This window comes from Molossus molossus, unplaced genomic scaffold (genome assembly GCF_014108415.1).
Source record: "Molossus molossus isolate mMolMol1 unplaced genomic scaffold, mMolMol1.p scaffold_m16_p_9, whole genome shotgun sequence".
NCBI lineage: Eukaryota > Metazoa > Chordata > Mammalia > Chiroptera > Molossidae > Molossus > Molossus molossus.
In genome coordinates this window covers 32,989,717-33,007,274 of record NW_023425403.1, presented here as the reverse complement: position 1 = coordinate 33,007,274, position 17,558 = coordinate 32,989,717, and the positions used below count along the sequence as shown (strand labels likewise).

The window sequence follows — 17,558 nt, the reverse complement described above, 5'->3', positions numbered from 1 at the left end:
TTAAGACTATTTATGGACCTGTCTTAAAGCTCTGTGTAGATGGGGTGTGTATGTTTTTCTGTTTAGGTATCAGTGAATGCCCTGATCATTAGTCTTATTTAGGATATATGGAATCACAGAATATTAGAATTAGATAATCTTTCCCATTTCTATACCCTCACGTTAAAGGAAGGTGAGGCCCACATAGTTTTTTGATTGACCTATATATACACTTGAGTTACTGAGCTAGGACTAAAATCTGGATCTCCTATTTTTAGTCCATGGCTCTTTCCATTATGAAGATTACACAGGAAATTGGCTTCATAGGTAAATAGAACACCCATGAGATAGCTGACCTGCTCTTTTCACTGTTTCTTCAGTGTATTATTTTCCTTATTTACTGTGTAAAACTTTGTCAGTTCTGGACATTTGAATATGAATCTCATCCTGTAAATCAGATTTTTCCTCGTGCATCTCAGCATTACTTCGGGCATAACATGCCTAAAATGATCCATTATTTCCCATATAAATTAATTTCTCCTCCTAGCCCTCACCTCTGGAAGTGGTACCACCAGTTTTCAGATTGTACAGTCTAAAAGCTGTTAGAGAGTCGTTTACTTGTGTTTGTAGTTCACATCTCTTTCTCTGCCACGTTCAGGGCCCTGGCCTGGGGATGCAGTGTCCGAGCTGCCGTCCCTCCTCTAGTGTCCACTGCACATCCTGCTCAGACTTCTAGTGTGAGCTGCTTACAGAGATCTCCATTTCCTCAGCTAAATGACCTAGCTTGGTTCACAGGTCATAATTCCTCAATTATTCTGGCTCTGTTGCCTCTGCTTTAGTCCTTTCTTTTCTAAGGAGTTTTTCTGCTCACTGTCCCTTGCTATTTCCTGCCTCTTTTTTTTTTTTTTTTTCTTTTTTTTTTTGTGTGGTGCTTTTCCTGGTCTGCGTTTCCCTCTACCCTAACTGAATTGTATTCATTCTTTTAAAGATTGAAAAAAATTTCTAACTTTTTCTATGAAACCTAATTTTTCCATATGATAACCCACTTTTCTCTAAGTTTGTGTTCTTTAGTCTATGCTACTAAATTTAGCAGTATGTAAATATTTACTTTGCTTAGGTTTATTTTCCTTGATAATGAGTAACTGAGGAGTAAATGAACAATATGAGGTCTTTTATACTTAACAGTTCTGGAGAGGTATTAAAACTTATGTTTAGGATCTGTTTATGTCAAAATTTGGACTCTGAAATCGAAGCATACTAATTATAGCTTTTACAAAACTTTTTGAAAATGTTTTGCTTACTGTTTTCATTATTGTTTTTTAGTATATTCTATACAGCTTTAGGATAAAAGGGGGGACAACTTGGAGTTGATAGTATAATTTACTAATATAGTTACCACTAATTGAATTTGAAAAATCATTAATGGCAGTGGGCTATTTATGAAAAAAATTACTCGAAAGCAATTATTTACAAATATATAACTTTCAGTCATCTTCAGTGAACCTGTTTAAAGAATAACATTTTATTTTTGCTTATTCTTGGTGATTCAGAGAGGTCTTAGGAAGAGTACAAGAATGTCCTCCATATCAAATATTACTAAATTTTTTTTTAATTGAAGTCAGGAAATTTCAAAACTACTATCCTTCCAGTATCTTCTGTCATTTTAAAAGCAAATAAATACACAAATGTAAAATGTTATCCCTTGTAAATAGCATCAAGTAAACCCTTTCGTGATTCTTCATTATTCTGAGTTTCCGTTTTTGTGAGAGGGCCTAAGAGAGAAGAAACTTAAAACCTGATCGATACAGCTAAATATTAAGATATTGCAGTAGCTATTAAGTAGATATTGTTTGAGTAGAGTGATCAGTCAGATGATGTTTGAGTGCTTCTGCTTCTGAAGAATAAAGGCATCTGCATATACCATCCTGGTTAGTTTTTTAAAAAAGATTTATACTGTTCACATTAAAGCCCTTCTAAATTTTGATAAGCAAGCTGATTAATCACTTGAATATTTAATCTGCTTACATCAGTTTTAGGTATATCAAACATTTGATACAGGATGCCATTGTTTCTTAGCATTATTTTTTTTTGCCATCTGAAAATATATCTTTTTTTTTTTTTTTTTTTTTGCATGATGATATATTAACATGTGTAACATGGAACTTTTATTTATCTATTTTTGTACCATGGAATTTCAAGAGGGAAATTGTATGGTATAATTGAAGAAACATTGCATGTCATATAGAAACTTATGCTGTTGAGATAGCTGTTGACGTGCTATATGATTCTGAACAAGTCTTACTCTTTGTTTCCTTAACTATATAAGTGTAACCTTTTAATTTTTAAATTTGTCTTTGTTGTGTAATTTTGCTACTTTAAAAAGAAAGGTTAAGGAAATCTATGACAGTTTTTAAAATTTTGATATTCTAAACACATTGGCTTCTGTCAGGATTACTAAAACAAGATTATTATCAAGATTATTTTTTCTCCAGAGAAATATGACTTATATCAAATTATTTACTATGCAGAATTTTCTGGGAACCAAGCAGTTGTAGCCAAAATTGATTACTGCTACACATTTTTTTCTTGATATTAAAGTATTTCTCTACAAGATCCTTAATCCTTTTGTCTCTCTTAAGCTATTTAGTATTATTAAAAAGAAAACTGTTAATCCCTGAAAATATTTTTTTTATTAAAAATTTTTTTTGATTGATTGCTTTTTTTCTTTTGAGAGAGAGAAAAACATCCATTTGTCGTTCCACTTATTTGTGCATTCATTGGTTGCTTCTTATATGTACCCTGATTGGAGATCAAACCTGCAACCTTGGCATATTGGGATGATGCTTTAACCAACTGAGCTACCCTGTCAGGGCCCTGAAAATGTTTTATAAATTTAATTTTAAATCATGTTGTTCTACCTAGTATCCCCAGATAATTAGGTTTTGCTATAGAAAACATATCTGTGACTATCATGAACGAACATTCAGATATATTGAAAAGATGATTATTTACTTAATATAATGAAAACGGACCATACAGCCCTGGTCAGTTTGGCTCAGCAGTTAGAACGTCGGCCTGTGGTCCAGAGAGACCATGGGCACTCACCTCTGTTGCAGTTTGTCCCTGGCCCTGGTTGGTCATGTGGGTGGAAGCCACTCGATGTGCCCCTTTCACGTCAATGTTTCTCTCTCTCTCCCTCCCCCTCTATCTGAACAAAAAATGGAAAAATGTCTTCAGGTGAGGATTAAAAAAAAACACCTGACTATACAGTAATCATATGAATAAGCTTCCTATACATAATTCCTCAGATACTGTATTTTTAGTGCATTTAAGCAAGTCACTTCTGCTCTAGTAACTTGTTAGAGCTAACTTAACTGTGAGTGTGTCTGTGAAGCGTTGTAGCTGTTTCTTTTGCATTTGATTAAAACTTGGGCGTTGCTTATTAAAACATGATACTTGGATAACTTTATTTGTAATAACTTCTTTTTGTAGTAATTTTTGCAAAATACTTTGTTTCCTTTTATTCTTATCCATGACAAAAATCTGTTTTTCTCTAAGTGTTCTACGAATAGTTATGGCTGGTAATGTTTTACATAGGAAATAAGATGAGGAGGTGTTAATGCATTATAACTTCTATCTTGTTAGGGAAATGGCCTTTGTCTTGAAAAGTAAGAGGGATTAATGATGTGTATTTTAACAACAAAGCATGTGATATTTTCAACTGATTTTTATGAATTCAATATACCTTTTTGATACCAAACCTGAAAAGAAAGGAAAATTACAAGCCAATGTCTCATAAACCATAGGCACAAAAATCCTAGATAGATATTAGCAAAAGTTCAGTGATATGAAAAATAATAATACACCCTGATCAGGTAGGTTTTATTCCAGAAATGCAAGGTTGTTTTAACTTTTGGAAACCAGTTTAATTCACCACATTAACAGAATAAAGTTGGGCTGGGGGATGGGAGGGTAAAATTCCATGTGATTATCTCAGTAGGAAAAACATGGTATTTATAACAGCATCATATTAAACATTCTGAAAACTAGGAATAAAAAGAAATTTGATGAATTTAACAAAATATATATGCAGAAAAACCCTACAGCTAACATACTCAATGATAAAATATTGAATGGTTTCCTCCTGAGATTAGGAACAAGAAAGGATGTCCACTCTCCCCACCTTTTTTCAGTAGTATAGGCTGCACCAGTACAATAAGGCAAGAAAAGGAAATAAATGACATAAAGATTGGAAAGGAAAATACAAAACTATCTTTACTAACAGATGACATGATTGTGTATGTAGAAAGTTCAAAAGAATTTATAAACAATTGGAATTAATAAGTGAATGAGATAAGGTCACTGGAAATTAGGTCAATATGTAAAAATACAGCACATACAGAAACCTGTTTGGAAAATTGAGAAGGTGTGATAGTTTGGAAAGACCACTGCAGGTGCTGTTACTGTGTTCTTAGGAATTGTAGCATTTTTTTCTGTTGGGTTTGTTACTTCCCTTCATTGGTTTCATTTTTAACAGATTTTCTTCTTCTTCTTCTTCTTCTTTTTTTTTTTTTTATCACAACTCTATCCTCATCTTTTGAAAATACAGATATATTTTGCAATCCAAACTTAACTGTCTAAACTCTGGGAGCAAATAGATTCAATAGTGAGTAATATCTGCAATCCTATAGTTCATTGTTTTGAAACATTCTATTTTCACACTTTACACCTCTGAAAATTGGGCTACATTTTAGTCATTGGTGTTTATGGTTGTAATTGGCAGCCATTTTTCTTTAGTAGGGGAATATAAAATGACGTGTTTTATACTCAGTGATGTCTTAAGTTCAAGTGTTAGCTGATAGTCTGTTTTTACTGAAGGAACTTCTTGGATAGAATAAGGAAGTGGGATATTTCTAGGAATAAAGGAGTCTTCTCATTCTTTCATTCATTTTGAAAAAGCACTGTTTAGTCTAATGTTATTAAAATAACTTTTGTCCCCAGCCCTGGTTGGGTTGTGCTGGTGGCAGCCACTCGATGTGTCCCTTTCATGTCGATGTTTCTCACTCCCCCCCCCCCACACACACACAATCTCTATCTGAACAAAAAATGGAAAAATGTCCTCGGGTGAGGATAAAAAATAAAAATAGAAAAAACTTTGAAAAGGAGATTTCCCTATTCATTGAAATTGGAGAAATGCTTACTTATGTAAAGAAATAATTTCTTTACTTCTGGTTTTCTCACAGTTCTTATGCTAAAATACATTTTGAAACTAGAAAATATGCTTATGATATTCGTTATTTCCAACTGATTTGAGTACAGAAATCTTTTTTGGTGTAACTTTTCAACTTGTTATGGAACTCTCATGAAGAAAAGTTTATGAAACACTCAAGCTTCATTTTCAGCAGATTACCTTGTTTTCTCCCTTCAAAGTTATTGTCTCATTTATGTAATCATACCGTTCGCATTGAGTGGTGTGGTAAGGTAGCATGGAGTAAATTTTTTTTGTCAAGAATGGTGACTGAAGTTAGACTACAAACTAAATCTGTATTATTCTATTTTACTGAATAAGCCATCTTATATTTGTTAGGGATATCTGACTATTAGTTTTCATTATTGCAGAAAATTATCAGTGACATTTGATGTACATCAAGTATTATAAAGAACCTTTATAAACATCAGTTGTGCTATATGGAACAAATATAATTACAGTTTTCTGGGATTTTATTTTATTTAGAAGCTAGCATTCTTGAATAATAGGAATAGTGATAAGTTACCTAAACTTAGTGATGTTCCTTAATCTTATTTCATGATAAAAGATTACAGTGCAGTGTCCAGATTGCTACTTCTCTGGTACCCAAATATTTACATTTAATTTTTAAATTATTTTATTTTTTCCATCACCATTTATCCCCTCTATTCCCTCTGCCACCCCCTCACCTGTCCCCACCACACTATTGTTTATGTCCATGAGTTCTCTCTTTTTTTTTCTTTTGCTCAGTCCCTCAACTCCCCATCTCCCACCCCACGTGCACCCCTCCACTGTGAGCTGCCTGCCTGCTCACTCTCTCTGAGTCTGTCTCTATTTTGCTTGATAGTTCAGTTTGTTCATTAAATTCCACATGAGTGAAATCATATAGTACTTGCCTTTCATCTTTCTCTGACTGGCTTATTTCATTTAGCATAATATTCTCCAAGTCCATCCATGCTGTTGCAAAGGATAACATTTTCTTCCTTTTTACAGCAGAGTAGTATTCCATTGTGTAGATGTACCAAACTTTTTTTATCCACTTATCTACTGATGGACATTTGGGCTGCTTCCATATCATGGCTATTGTTAAGTAACGCTGCATAGGGGTACTATATTTTTTCGAATTAGTGTTTCATATTTCTTCAGATATATTCCCAGAAGTGGAATCACTTGGTTATAAGGCAGTTCCATTTTAAATTTTTTGAGGTAACTCCATACTGCTTTCCACAGTAGCTACACCAATCTCCATTCCCACTAACAGTGCACTAGGGTTCCCTTTTCTCCACATCCTTGCCACCACTTGTTTGTTGATTTATCGATAATGGTCATTCTGACAGATGTGAGGTCATAATCTCATTGTGGTTTTAATTTGCATTTCTCTGATGATTGGTGACATTGAGCATCTTTTCATATGTCTATTGGCTATTTTTATTCCTCTTTGGAGAAGAATCTATTCAGGTATTTTGCCTATTTTTTAATTATATTGTTTGTTTTTTTGGTGTTGAGTTTTATAAGTTCTTTATAAATTATGGATATTAACCCCTTATCAGCTGTGTCATTGGCAAATATGTCCTCCCATTGTTGTTCTATTTTGTTGATGGTTGTTGATGGTTTCCTTTGCTGTGCAAAAACTCTTTAGTCCCATTTATTTTTTCTTTTGTTTCCTTGTCTGAGGAAATATATCATAAAAAATACGGCTACAAGAAATGTCTGAGATTTTATTGCCTAGATATTTATCCAGGTATTTACATTTTAGTAGCTAGAAAGTAGTACTTTTTTCTCATTGATACTCTTCATTTATATGGTTTTTAAATCTCTTTTTATATCATGAACTCCTTTAAGACTTTGGAAGCTATGTTTTTTCCTCTGTATAATTATATTCTTCATATATATGGTTTCATGTTTTGTTTTTATAGCATTCATAGATGTTCCTGAAGGGATCTCTAGACTCCTTTTCAAGAACCAATAACCAACCACCCTATGGAAATTACAACTTTTTATTTTTGAAGGATAAAAAAGGAGCCCATACACTTTTCTTAACGTGACCCTTGTGTGGAAAAGGTTGTTTACTCAGATTTATTATCATTTCAGTTTAATATAGTGCAAAGTGTTTATTTAATGTTTATGAGGTGCCCTGGCACTGTTCTAGGCACTAAAGATATAGCAGTGAACCAAGCCAAAATATCTACTCTCATGGGTTTGTTAAGGACATTAGATATCATCAAGTTGAACTTTATTTTATAGATAAACTAAGCCCCAAAAGGTAATTAATTAATTAGTAGAAAGGATGAGGTACTGGAAGAAGTGCAAAGAGGAGAAAGACATGATTTGTGTTTCAAGGCCCTTACAGTGTAGACAGGGAAAGAAACAAGTTAACATATCATCAGGTAATTTTTACTAAATACTTTTTAACAGCTATAGGAATAAAATTTCATAGAAGGACCTAGATAGAAAAAATAAATGATTAGGACTTTGTGGACAGCGTGGCTGGTTGTGCTGAACCTGACTTGAGTTTAAGGGAATGAGATCACTTGAAGCAGAAGGACCAATGCTAGCAAAGGAATGGAGAAAGAAAGCAACTGAGTTCATTTCTCACCTGTAAATTGCATATGATCATGAGGGACAAACAATTGCAAATTGTTTGAGGGACAACATCCAGTTTTCTCCTGTGCCATGTTCTTATGTACAAATTTTGCTTTAGTTAGTAGGAATACTAGTACATATATTGAGCAACTAATGTTTTCTCTGATATAGAAATGGCAGTGTTTTTTCTTGAAGTTTTTGTTTGTTTTTTGCTTTTTTTCCCTTATAGGTATATTAATTCAAAATTTTTTTATTTCAGAGTTTATCCATCATTCATAACCTTCTTTCAAATCAATAAATGATTTAGTTATTATATGTATATAATACATTTAGTTCTATGGGCTAAATTCTGACAGAAGTGCTTTAACATTTTATAAGAAAACAGGACTTAGAAAATCATGAATGCTTGATACATGTTTTACAAAATTGAATTTTATTGGTAGGTGTTATCTACATCTACCGGCCTAACAAAAACGGTATATAATCCAGCTGCTTTGAAGGCTGCACAGAAAACCTTACTTGTTTCCCCTTCCGCAGTGGATAATAGTGAAGCACAGAAAAAAAAGCAGGTCAGTACAACTATTATTGTACAGAATTTGCATGTAGGAAAGCTTTTCTTCATGTGTGTGTTTTTCAATGCCCATAACAAAATGGAACTAAAACAAGTATGTTGGCTGCTTTTATTTCCCATGGTGTAGCAGTAAACATTACTTTTTATCATGGAATGAAAGGTTCTCCTGATGTTTTAAAACTTGCATACATATTTAAGTTTTACATAGGAAAACTTTGTATTTAACTTTTTTTGCCAAACTTCTGCAGTTACGACCATTTCTAGCCTCTTGAATCATTTTATCAGAAAAATAACCTTTAAATATTCTAATGATAGTTCTGATCCCTTTTTCTAGGAGGCACTGAAACTTCAGCAGGATGTAAGGAAAAGAAAACAAGAAATTTTAGAGAAGCACATTGAAACACAGAAGGTAAAATATTGAAGCTAGATTTGGCAAAATATATTTATAAATGTTACAATTTTGAGTGAATTTAATCTTACAGTATGTAGATATTTTTGAGGAACATAATTAATGTAATTGGTAATGGTAAAACTGAAATATTATCAATGGTAAGTATATTATCAATTGATAGTATATTGAGGTGAAGAGCATACATTAAATGGTGGATTTGGAATTTGAGTAGTTTAAATGGAACTATAGTTATCAAATTTGAGATGAAAATAAATATTTATGGAGATGTATTGCTGTGCAATACTTTTTTTAACAGATAGTGAAATGGAACCTTTTTCTTAATATTGAGATATGGACCTTTATTTAATTGGTTTGGGATCTTCTATATTATATCCTATATTACCACATCTGCCTGTTATTTACTTGAACTGTGTCTAGTCCAAGTTAAGATATACTGTGAGTGTAAAATACATACCAGATTTCAAAGATGTAATATGAAGTAAAAAAGTAAAACATCTCAATAATTTCTGCTGTAATGTAACATTTTGAATATATTTGGTAAAGTAGAATGTATTATTAAATTAATTTTACTGTACTTTTTTTTTCTTTTTAGAGTGACTGCTAGAAAATTAAAAATTACATGGCTTACAGTATTTCTTACATCATTACTCTAGTTTATGATATTATTTTAGTGTAAGTTCTTGATCATGTCTGGTAATTAAGATTATAACATTTCAAAATACTGAAAATACAGAAACTATACATTTTAATTTAAAATGTATGTTTCTTATTTTAAATTTGGATATGCTTGATAAAGAGAAGTCATAATGCTTTACATCAAAAACTGAAACCATCTTGACTCAAGAGAACCTATAAGATTGTGTGGTATCTTCTACCCCATAATACCCTGTTTATCTTCTTGTTTCTTACTCATGTTGGGGATATTATTCCTACGCTGGCCAGGTACTGTTTTCCTGTGATGACGAAAGTACTTAAACATTTCATTTTCCTAATACCTCATTATATGAAAGGAAAGCAGAATTTTTTCTGTGATTTATTCTGAATACAGACTCCATTTGGAGCCAGGAGTACCTAGAGATGGGAGTACTTAGTTAGAGTCAGTAATATCAACAAGTGGATTAGAAAGTAAAATTGTTAATATTATTTCAAATTGACTTTTCAGGGATTGAATTGAATTTCTTGTATTCTAAGAGACTCAAAGAACTGTAATACTGTAGTTCTTTACAAAGTAAACCAAGATTAAGGCTTGAATGGAAATGGTTAGCATCACTAGTCTGCTATTTTAGTGGTTGTAATCCTTATTGTGAATACATAAACTAAAAGTAGTAGATATTTATTTTATATTTAGTTTGCTGTTTTGTTAATAGGAGTGAATATTTTATATTTTTCTCTTTTTAACAATTTGGCAGATGTTAATTTCAAAATTGGAGAAAAACAAAGCAATGAAGTCTGAAGATAAAGCAGAAATAATGAAAACTTTAGAGGTTTTGACAAAAAATATAACTAAGTTGAAAGATGAGGTCAAAGCTACTTCTCCTGGACGCTGTCTTCCAAAAAGTATAAAAACCAAGACTCAGGTATTTTAATTTGTATTGTTTTTCATATTAATTAATAATATATACTTAATGTATACTTAACTTATAACTACTTAAAAAACATTACAACACTACCTTGTTTAAGATTCATTTTTCTTTTAGGTAATATCCTTTGCTCAAAATCTGACCATTGTATGCTACCATTCTCCCTGTCCTCCATTAACGATTAAGTAAATAAATACTCTCCCAAACTTTTGAATCCTGCGGATTACAGTTGGAAAGTCAGTAATTATGAGAATAGTTTCTGATAATCTTGAAATGGTAGCTTGAAGACAAAGTGATATAAGTACTTGAATGTGTGACTGAGGAGTTTGAGCTTTATTTTGTAAGAAGTTTGTGGTATAAAACATTAATGAACAAAGAAGTAATATTCTGACAGCACTGTACAGATTTATTGATTAAACAAAGGGAAAATTCATTAGATAGCAAATAAATGAGCAAGTTAATTTCAGGTGGTAATAAACGATTAAGGAAAAAACAATTACATACAATTTTTAAGCTTGATATGTGTGTACATGTATAAAATCATTAGTTCCTATTGATATTTCTGATTCTAATCCAACACCACATAGTTCTTCCTTTTTTCTCTTATTTCTTTATTTTGTTCCCCTGTTCCCATGATGACAGCTTGCTTTCCACTAACATCAACGCAGTACTCATGTCCTCAGTTCTGTAATACATTCCAAATAGCCTCAGAATTGCTACAACAATACCACTTCCAACAACTAACTAAATATAAAATTTGTAATTTATTTGCATTCTTTATAACCTCACTAATATTCCACTAAAGGTATAGGAATCAGAACTGTGATCTAGGATTACATTTTGTGTGGTTATATTAATTAATTTGATAAAGTTGAGTGTATTTCTGTATGTATTCAATTTTGGATCTCCTTCATTCTTGCTGATTTAATTTTATTTTTTGAATATGTACAATATTAACATGATTCAAAAGTTAGACTATAAAAAGGTATATATAGAAAATCTTTCCTCTTTGATTCCTGACACTGTTCCCTATTCTTCCTTCCTTGGTGTGTGTGTATTTATGGATTCTTTCCTACATAAAAGCATACTATATATTGCTTATTAATACCTTCGCATTTTGTTTTTCTTTCAGTTATTTCTGGAAAATTATTTCATGTCAGACCATAGAAATCTCTGGCTTCTGTATGGAAAATGAATTATAGGAAAATCAGTGGAAATAGGAATAAGTTAGGAAGCTGTTAACAGTAGTATAGACTAGAGATGACTGATGTCTTGGACTAGGGTGGTAGGACTGGAGACAGAAGAAATGTATGGATTAAATGTGAATTTGTAAAAGTTCTTTTTAAACAAGTTTTGTATACAGGATATTAATTATTGTCATCTAAAATATTAATTACTATTTTCTAGATGCAGAAAGAATTGCTTGATACAGAGCTGGATTTATATAAGAAGATGCAAGCTGGAGAAGAAGTTACTGAACTCAGGAGAAAGTATACAGAATTACAGCTGGAAGTATGTTTCATCATAGCTACACTGTGTGCTAAAGAGGAGCAAATGTAGTTATGGTGATTAGTTTGAAAAGACATTCTCATTCTAGTCAACAATTCTTGGCAGTCTCTGGCAAATATATTGGGAATTGATACAAGAAAGAGGGAAGAAGTTAACAAATTTTTCAAAGCTAGTAGAGAAAGTCTTTTATATAATGAGGGATGGCAGCAATTCTACCTAAACACCCATGTCCTTTCACTTCTATTGGATTTTGTTACTTTTCTCTTTTTGGTCTGTCCTTTTCCCTGCATCAGAATTTATTAAAGGCTTTACAGGTATTCTTTCAGAGATATCCTATGCATAAATAGGCATATTAAGTTCTGTAAGGATTAGACTTCTAGTGGTAGAATTACATCAAAGAATATGCTTACTTACGTTTTGCCTATAGATGGTGCTGTGGATGTTTATAAAAGAAAATAAACTACTTTCTTAATAGTCATATGATTACTTATATTAAAAAAAATCAAGTGAAATTGATTCCTATACATGAGTTTTTAACATTTAGCACAATGATGTTTAAAAATCAGAATTATATTTTTATAAGTATGGAGACTTTCATGTCATTAATTGGTACTTGTCTTTATCATTGTTTGATGCCACAATTTTTTATATTTTAAATGATTACTTTTGCTTAATCTGAGAATATTTTTTTCCAAATTTGTTAGCAACTTGATCATCTTTTTCTGACTAGTACACACCTATGTTAAGTACTGGCATACAGGTATTAAAGGTTTAACATTTAGCTCGGCTGGTGTGGCTCAGTGGTTGAGTGTCGACACATGCACCAAGAGTTTTCAATTCCTGGTCAGGGCACAAGCCCAGGTTGTGGGCCCAATCCCCAGTGTGGGACATGCAGGAGGCGGCCAATCAATGTTCTCTCTCACTGATGTTTCTCTCTTCCTTCCTTCCTCTCTCTCTAAAATCAATAAGGAAAAAAGTATTAAAAAACATTTTTTAACATTTTTAGCAGTCACTATGTTTGTCTTAAGGCTCTAGCTTCTCTATCAGTCATAAGAAGCTATAAGATGGTATCCTAAATTTACTTGTGTGTTCTGCCCAAAGTAACAGGTTTTGGAAAAGATAGATTTCTTCTATGTTAATATAGAAATTGTATTTTCTCAATATTGGAGATGTGATGCCTTGTGTTGGTGGGACTTTAAAAAACAAATTATAATTTCAAAAATTTTGACTCATAAATTTAGTAAATAAATAATAGTATTATCAGTATTCTTATTAATTTATGTTTTAGTTCTTTATTGTGACATAGCTAAACACTGAATAATATTTTCTGAGCTTTTTGTTTTGTTTTATTTTTTGTAAATATTTTTTCTAAACTTTAGTTTGCAGTTAGTACAGACAGGAATGCAGTGTTTCCCAGAGTGTGGTCATTCATCACACCAATTCCATTTTTTGTTAACAGATATTAGTGAAAAAAGCTTCGAGGCCAAATAAATTTGGAAAAGGTTATATTAAACATGATTTTTGACTATTGGGTTTTTTTAGAGGCGATTTTAATTTGTGACTCTTTAAAAATACATATTAAATACTCAGTATTGCTTAAACATATTTGTTCATGGACTCCCTTTTTCAGGGACCACTTTGTTCTTTAGGGTACTGTTTAAACTGTTTTTTTGTTTTTTGTTAATCCTCACCCGAGGACATTTTTCCATTTTTTGTTCAGATAGAGCGGGAGGGAGAGAGAGGTAGAGAGAGAAACATCGATGTGAAGGGACACATCGAGTGGCTGCCACCCGCACGACCAACCAGGGCCGGGGGCAAACTGCATCCAAGGTACGTGCCCTTAGCGGAAACCGAACCCGGGTCTCTCTGTACCGCAGGCCGACGCTCCAACCGCTGAGCCAAACTGGCCAGGGCTGTTTAAACTGTTTAAACAATTACCCAAACCAAAAATCTGAGAGTCTTCATTGATTCCTTCCTTTCCTTCAGTATTCATATCCAATTAACTACCACATTTTATACATGTTACTTTCAAGTATATCTTAAATCTGTTTACTTCTTTATCTCCATTACCACCACTATAAACCAACAGTCTTCAGTAGCTTGGGGTTACTGTACTGACAGCTGATTGGAATCTCAGCTTGTTCTGTTCTTCCTTCTCTGTTCTTAAGACTCTAGCCAGAATAACATTTTTGAACCCTGATTTGATTTATCACTCTACTTTTCTGCTTTAATATATTTTTTAAAGATAATTCTCTTTAAAAAGAAAAATGTTTTTATTGTTTTTTAGAGAGGAAAGGAGAGGGAGGGAAAGAGAAAAACATTGATTGGTTGCCTCCTGCACACCCTCTACACAAGACCTAATGTGCCTTGACCAGAAATCAAATTGCCAATCTCTTGGTGCATGGGACTGTGCTCAGCCAACTGAGCCACAACAGCTAGCGCTCTGCTTTAAATATTTCAATTGATTTTCATGGCTCTTGGGACAAAATTTAAAATCTTTAATGTGGTTCTTAAAGTTATTCATGATCTGGCTCTGCCTAGTTCCTCCATCTCATCTCTCCAGCCCATGTGGTCATTTGTTCTTTGAAATACTATGTTCCTTTCAGCTCTGGTTCCTTTGTTTGTGCTGAAACCCTCACCCCTTATCCTTGCCTTGCTTGTTCTTTGTTCTTTCTTTGATTCATTAAATAAACAAATATATTAAGTATCTACAATCTGCCAGCTACTATTATATATGCTGGGGATAAAGTAGAGAATAAAACGGGGGAGAATATCCTTACTAAACTTTCATTCTAGTAGTTTATTTATTGCAAATCTTAGTGTTCTGTACAGATCTTTAGTATTCTGTACTTCATTTTTTGAGTCACTTCATTAACATAATCATATAATATAAACTTATTTGCTTGATGTCTTTTTACCCCACTAGAATTTGATTTTCATGAGGGTAAAGATTTGTACATAGGAAGTATTCATTAAATATATGTGGAATGAAAGAATGGTGTGCTATTCAGATAGAATGATGTGGTGGAATATAAGTTACTATGCAACATTGGTTGTATTATGTCACTGTACATGAACAAATGGATGAATTTGAGATAACTACTGAAGTCAACAGGGAAACAAATAGAAACACTGTATTTGAAAGTTACAAATGGGAAAATACATTTATTGTGTATGTAGGTATTTTATATCTATGTATTAAACTGACTTCTGAAATAACACTGTATTATTTGGAAATCAAGAATTGCTAGCCTTTTTGTGATAATGTCTGATATCTTGGAGGATAAGAACTTAGTAGAGAAAGCACATTTAATAATTTCAAAATATTGCTTGAATTAATGTTATTTTGTTTTCTAAATTTATTAATTACATAAATTTTCTTTCACTTTAAAAACTAAAACCCCAGCATAAATTATGAGATCTTTTTATAAGGCATTATTTGAATATGATATCAAATTGTATAAAAGTTTGACTAATCTGACAAAGTACAGCACTTGGCTTGTGTTGGTTATTGTGATGTTTAACTTGTGTGTCTAATTTTTTCTAGGCTGCAAAACGAGGGATTCTTTCGTCTGGTCGGGGTAGAGGAATTCATTCAAGAGGTCGAGGTGCAGCTCATGGCCGAGGCAGGGGTCGAGGTCGAGGTCGAGGTCGAGGTCGAGGTGTGCCTGGTCATGCTGTGGTGGATCACCGTCCCAGGGCCTTGGAGATTTCTGCATTTACAGAGAGTGATAGAGAAGATCTTCTTCCTCATTTTGCGGTACTTTCTTACTGACCAACAAAACAAATACTGATAATCATTGTTGGGGATAATGAGTATATTGATGGAGAAATTATGAAAGTGACATGAGTAATGTAAACTCATTAATTTGACCAAAGAGTTTGATTAATTTATAATAGCATTATATTAATTATTAAAAAATAAGCTGTGGGGCCCTGACCGGTTTGGCTCAGCAGTTGGCGCGTTGGCCTGTGGACCAGAGAGTCGGGTTCGGTTCCCGCTAGGGAGCACATACCAAAAAAAAAAAAAAAGTAAAAAAATAAGCTGTAGGGTTTTTTGTTTATTATCTGGAAGAAATGTTACAAATACTACAATTCTTACACTTAGTGGACCTTCAGGTATTGTGAAATGAATGATTTAAACTATTGCTTTAGAGAGGGAAGTCCTATAGTTTAGTTTTATTTGATACTTATTTTTAAGGAAAAATTTAACACATTGCATGGTTCATCCAGATTTTTAAAATTAAGATGGAATTTTATTTGTTAATATTGTATTCTAGATCTAGCGAACCTAGAAATGAAACTGCTACTGGTCCCAGTGGATAAAAATTATAGGTTAAAACTTATATAGAGCACTTCTTTTTTGGGAGGCATTATTTTGAGTGCCTTATATAACTCGCCATTTTATGAATTATCTTGACAACTCTAGGTAGGTACCTTTATCGTGCTTATTTTAGAGATGAGGAAAATGAAGCAGGAAGAGATTAAGGAACTTACTCAAGTTTACACAGCTAGTAACTAACAGAGCTTAGATCTGACTGATTCTAGAGTTCATTCTGTTTACTGTGCTCCACAGAATTTTTTTTTGTGGAGTGTGTGTGTGCATTTAATGTGATCATGCTTACAATTTTATTTTGGGTTAAGAAAGAAGGAAGGTATTAGTAATGATATATAAAGGACTATAATTTTATGATAAAAGTTGCTGTTTGTAGAAAAATCCTCCTATACATTTAAAAAATAAAATCCAGCAAACCAAAACAGGCATAATTTCATATGTTTAGTTTTTAAATGTCTTAAAAGTGTGTGTGTGTGGTCTAGAGGAGTCCATAGACAGTAAGTGAAAGCAGGGTCAGAAGATCTGGACTCTAACCCTGGTAATTAGCTCAGTTATGTTGGGGAAAATTACTTAAGTTCTCTTAGTCTTTTTCACCCCCATCTTTAAATTGGGAATGATGTAAAACAACAACAACAACTCAGAGTATTCTGAGTATTGAATATTCTGCTTTAGAAAGAATTTAGCGTATTCTGGGATCAAAGTAAGGAGTATAAAAGGAAAGACAATAAGGAAACTCAGTTTTGATCATTGTTTCCTTTATTTAAAGAATAGTTTAATCAATTACAAATTTTCTTTATTCTAGAAAGTGTAGAATTGTACATTGTATTTGGAAGATAGGACTACCCTGTATCTTATAATATTAAGTACTAAAATGAATTATTCATCATTTTTTCTGACAATCAACTATGAATTGTTATAGAGTCTCAGTTATATTTTGATATTTTAATGTTTTAAAAAACCATTAGGATTTTGATATTTCAAAATATTTATTTGGAGGAAATATTGTTTTTAATTTAAAGCAATATGGTGAAATTGAAGATTGTCAGATTGATGACTCTTCACTTCATGCAGTAATTACATTCAAGACAAGAGCAGAAGCTGAAGCAGTAAGTATTACAAATAATCTAATTTACTGGAGATTCAGATTTAAATGTTTTGTAAATCTTTTAAGTTTTAATATAAATGAATTTTTAAACTTAATAAATAAGTATACTTTGACAATAGATAGAACATATGAAGTAGCATTCATGGCCACAAAGAATGTTCTATAAAACTTGATATAATCACAATATATAGTCATCAAGTTGAATGTCAAGTTGTATTGTCATGAGACACCGGGA

At 32.4% G+C, this 17,558-nt stretch overlaps 1 protein-coding gene across 11 annotated transcripts in view; it reads left to right on the top strand.

Annotated features, from left to right (window-relative positions):
* The window catches only part of RBM26 (RNA binding motif protein 26), a 90,480-nt gene that overhangs the window by 58,188 nt on the left and 14,734 nt on the right, over window positions 1–17,558 (top strand). For all 11 annotated transcript variants that reach the window (XM_036249730.1, XM_036249729.1, XM_036249725.1 and 8 more), the window contains 6 exons: window positions 8,254–8,379; window positions 8,716–8,790; window positions 10,203–10,370; window positions 11,781–11,885; window positions 15,430–15,642; window positions 17,238–17,324. In XM_036249730.1, the coding sequence (XP_036105623.1) occupies window positions 8,254–8,379; window positions 8,716–8,790; window positions 10,203–10,370; window positions 11,781–11,885; window positions 15,430–15,642; window positions 17,238–17,324 (774 nt within the window). The remainder of the gene's footprint in view (window positions 1–8,253; window positions 8,380–8,715; window positions 8,791–10,202; window positions 10,371–11,780; window positions 11,886–15,429; window positions 15,643–17,237; window positions 17,325–17,558) is intronic.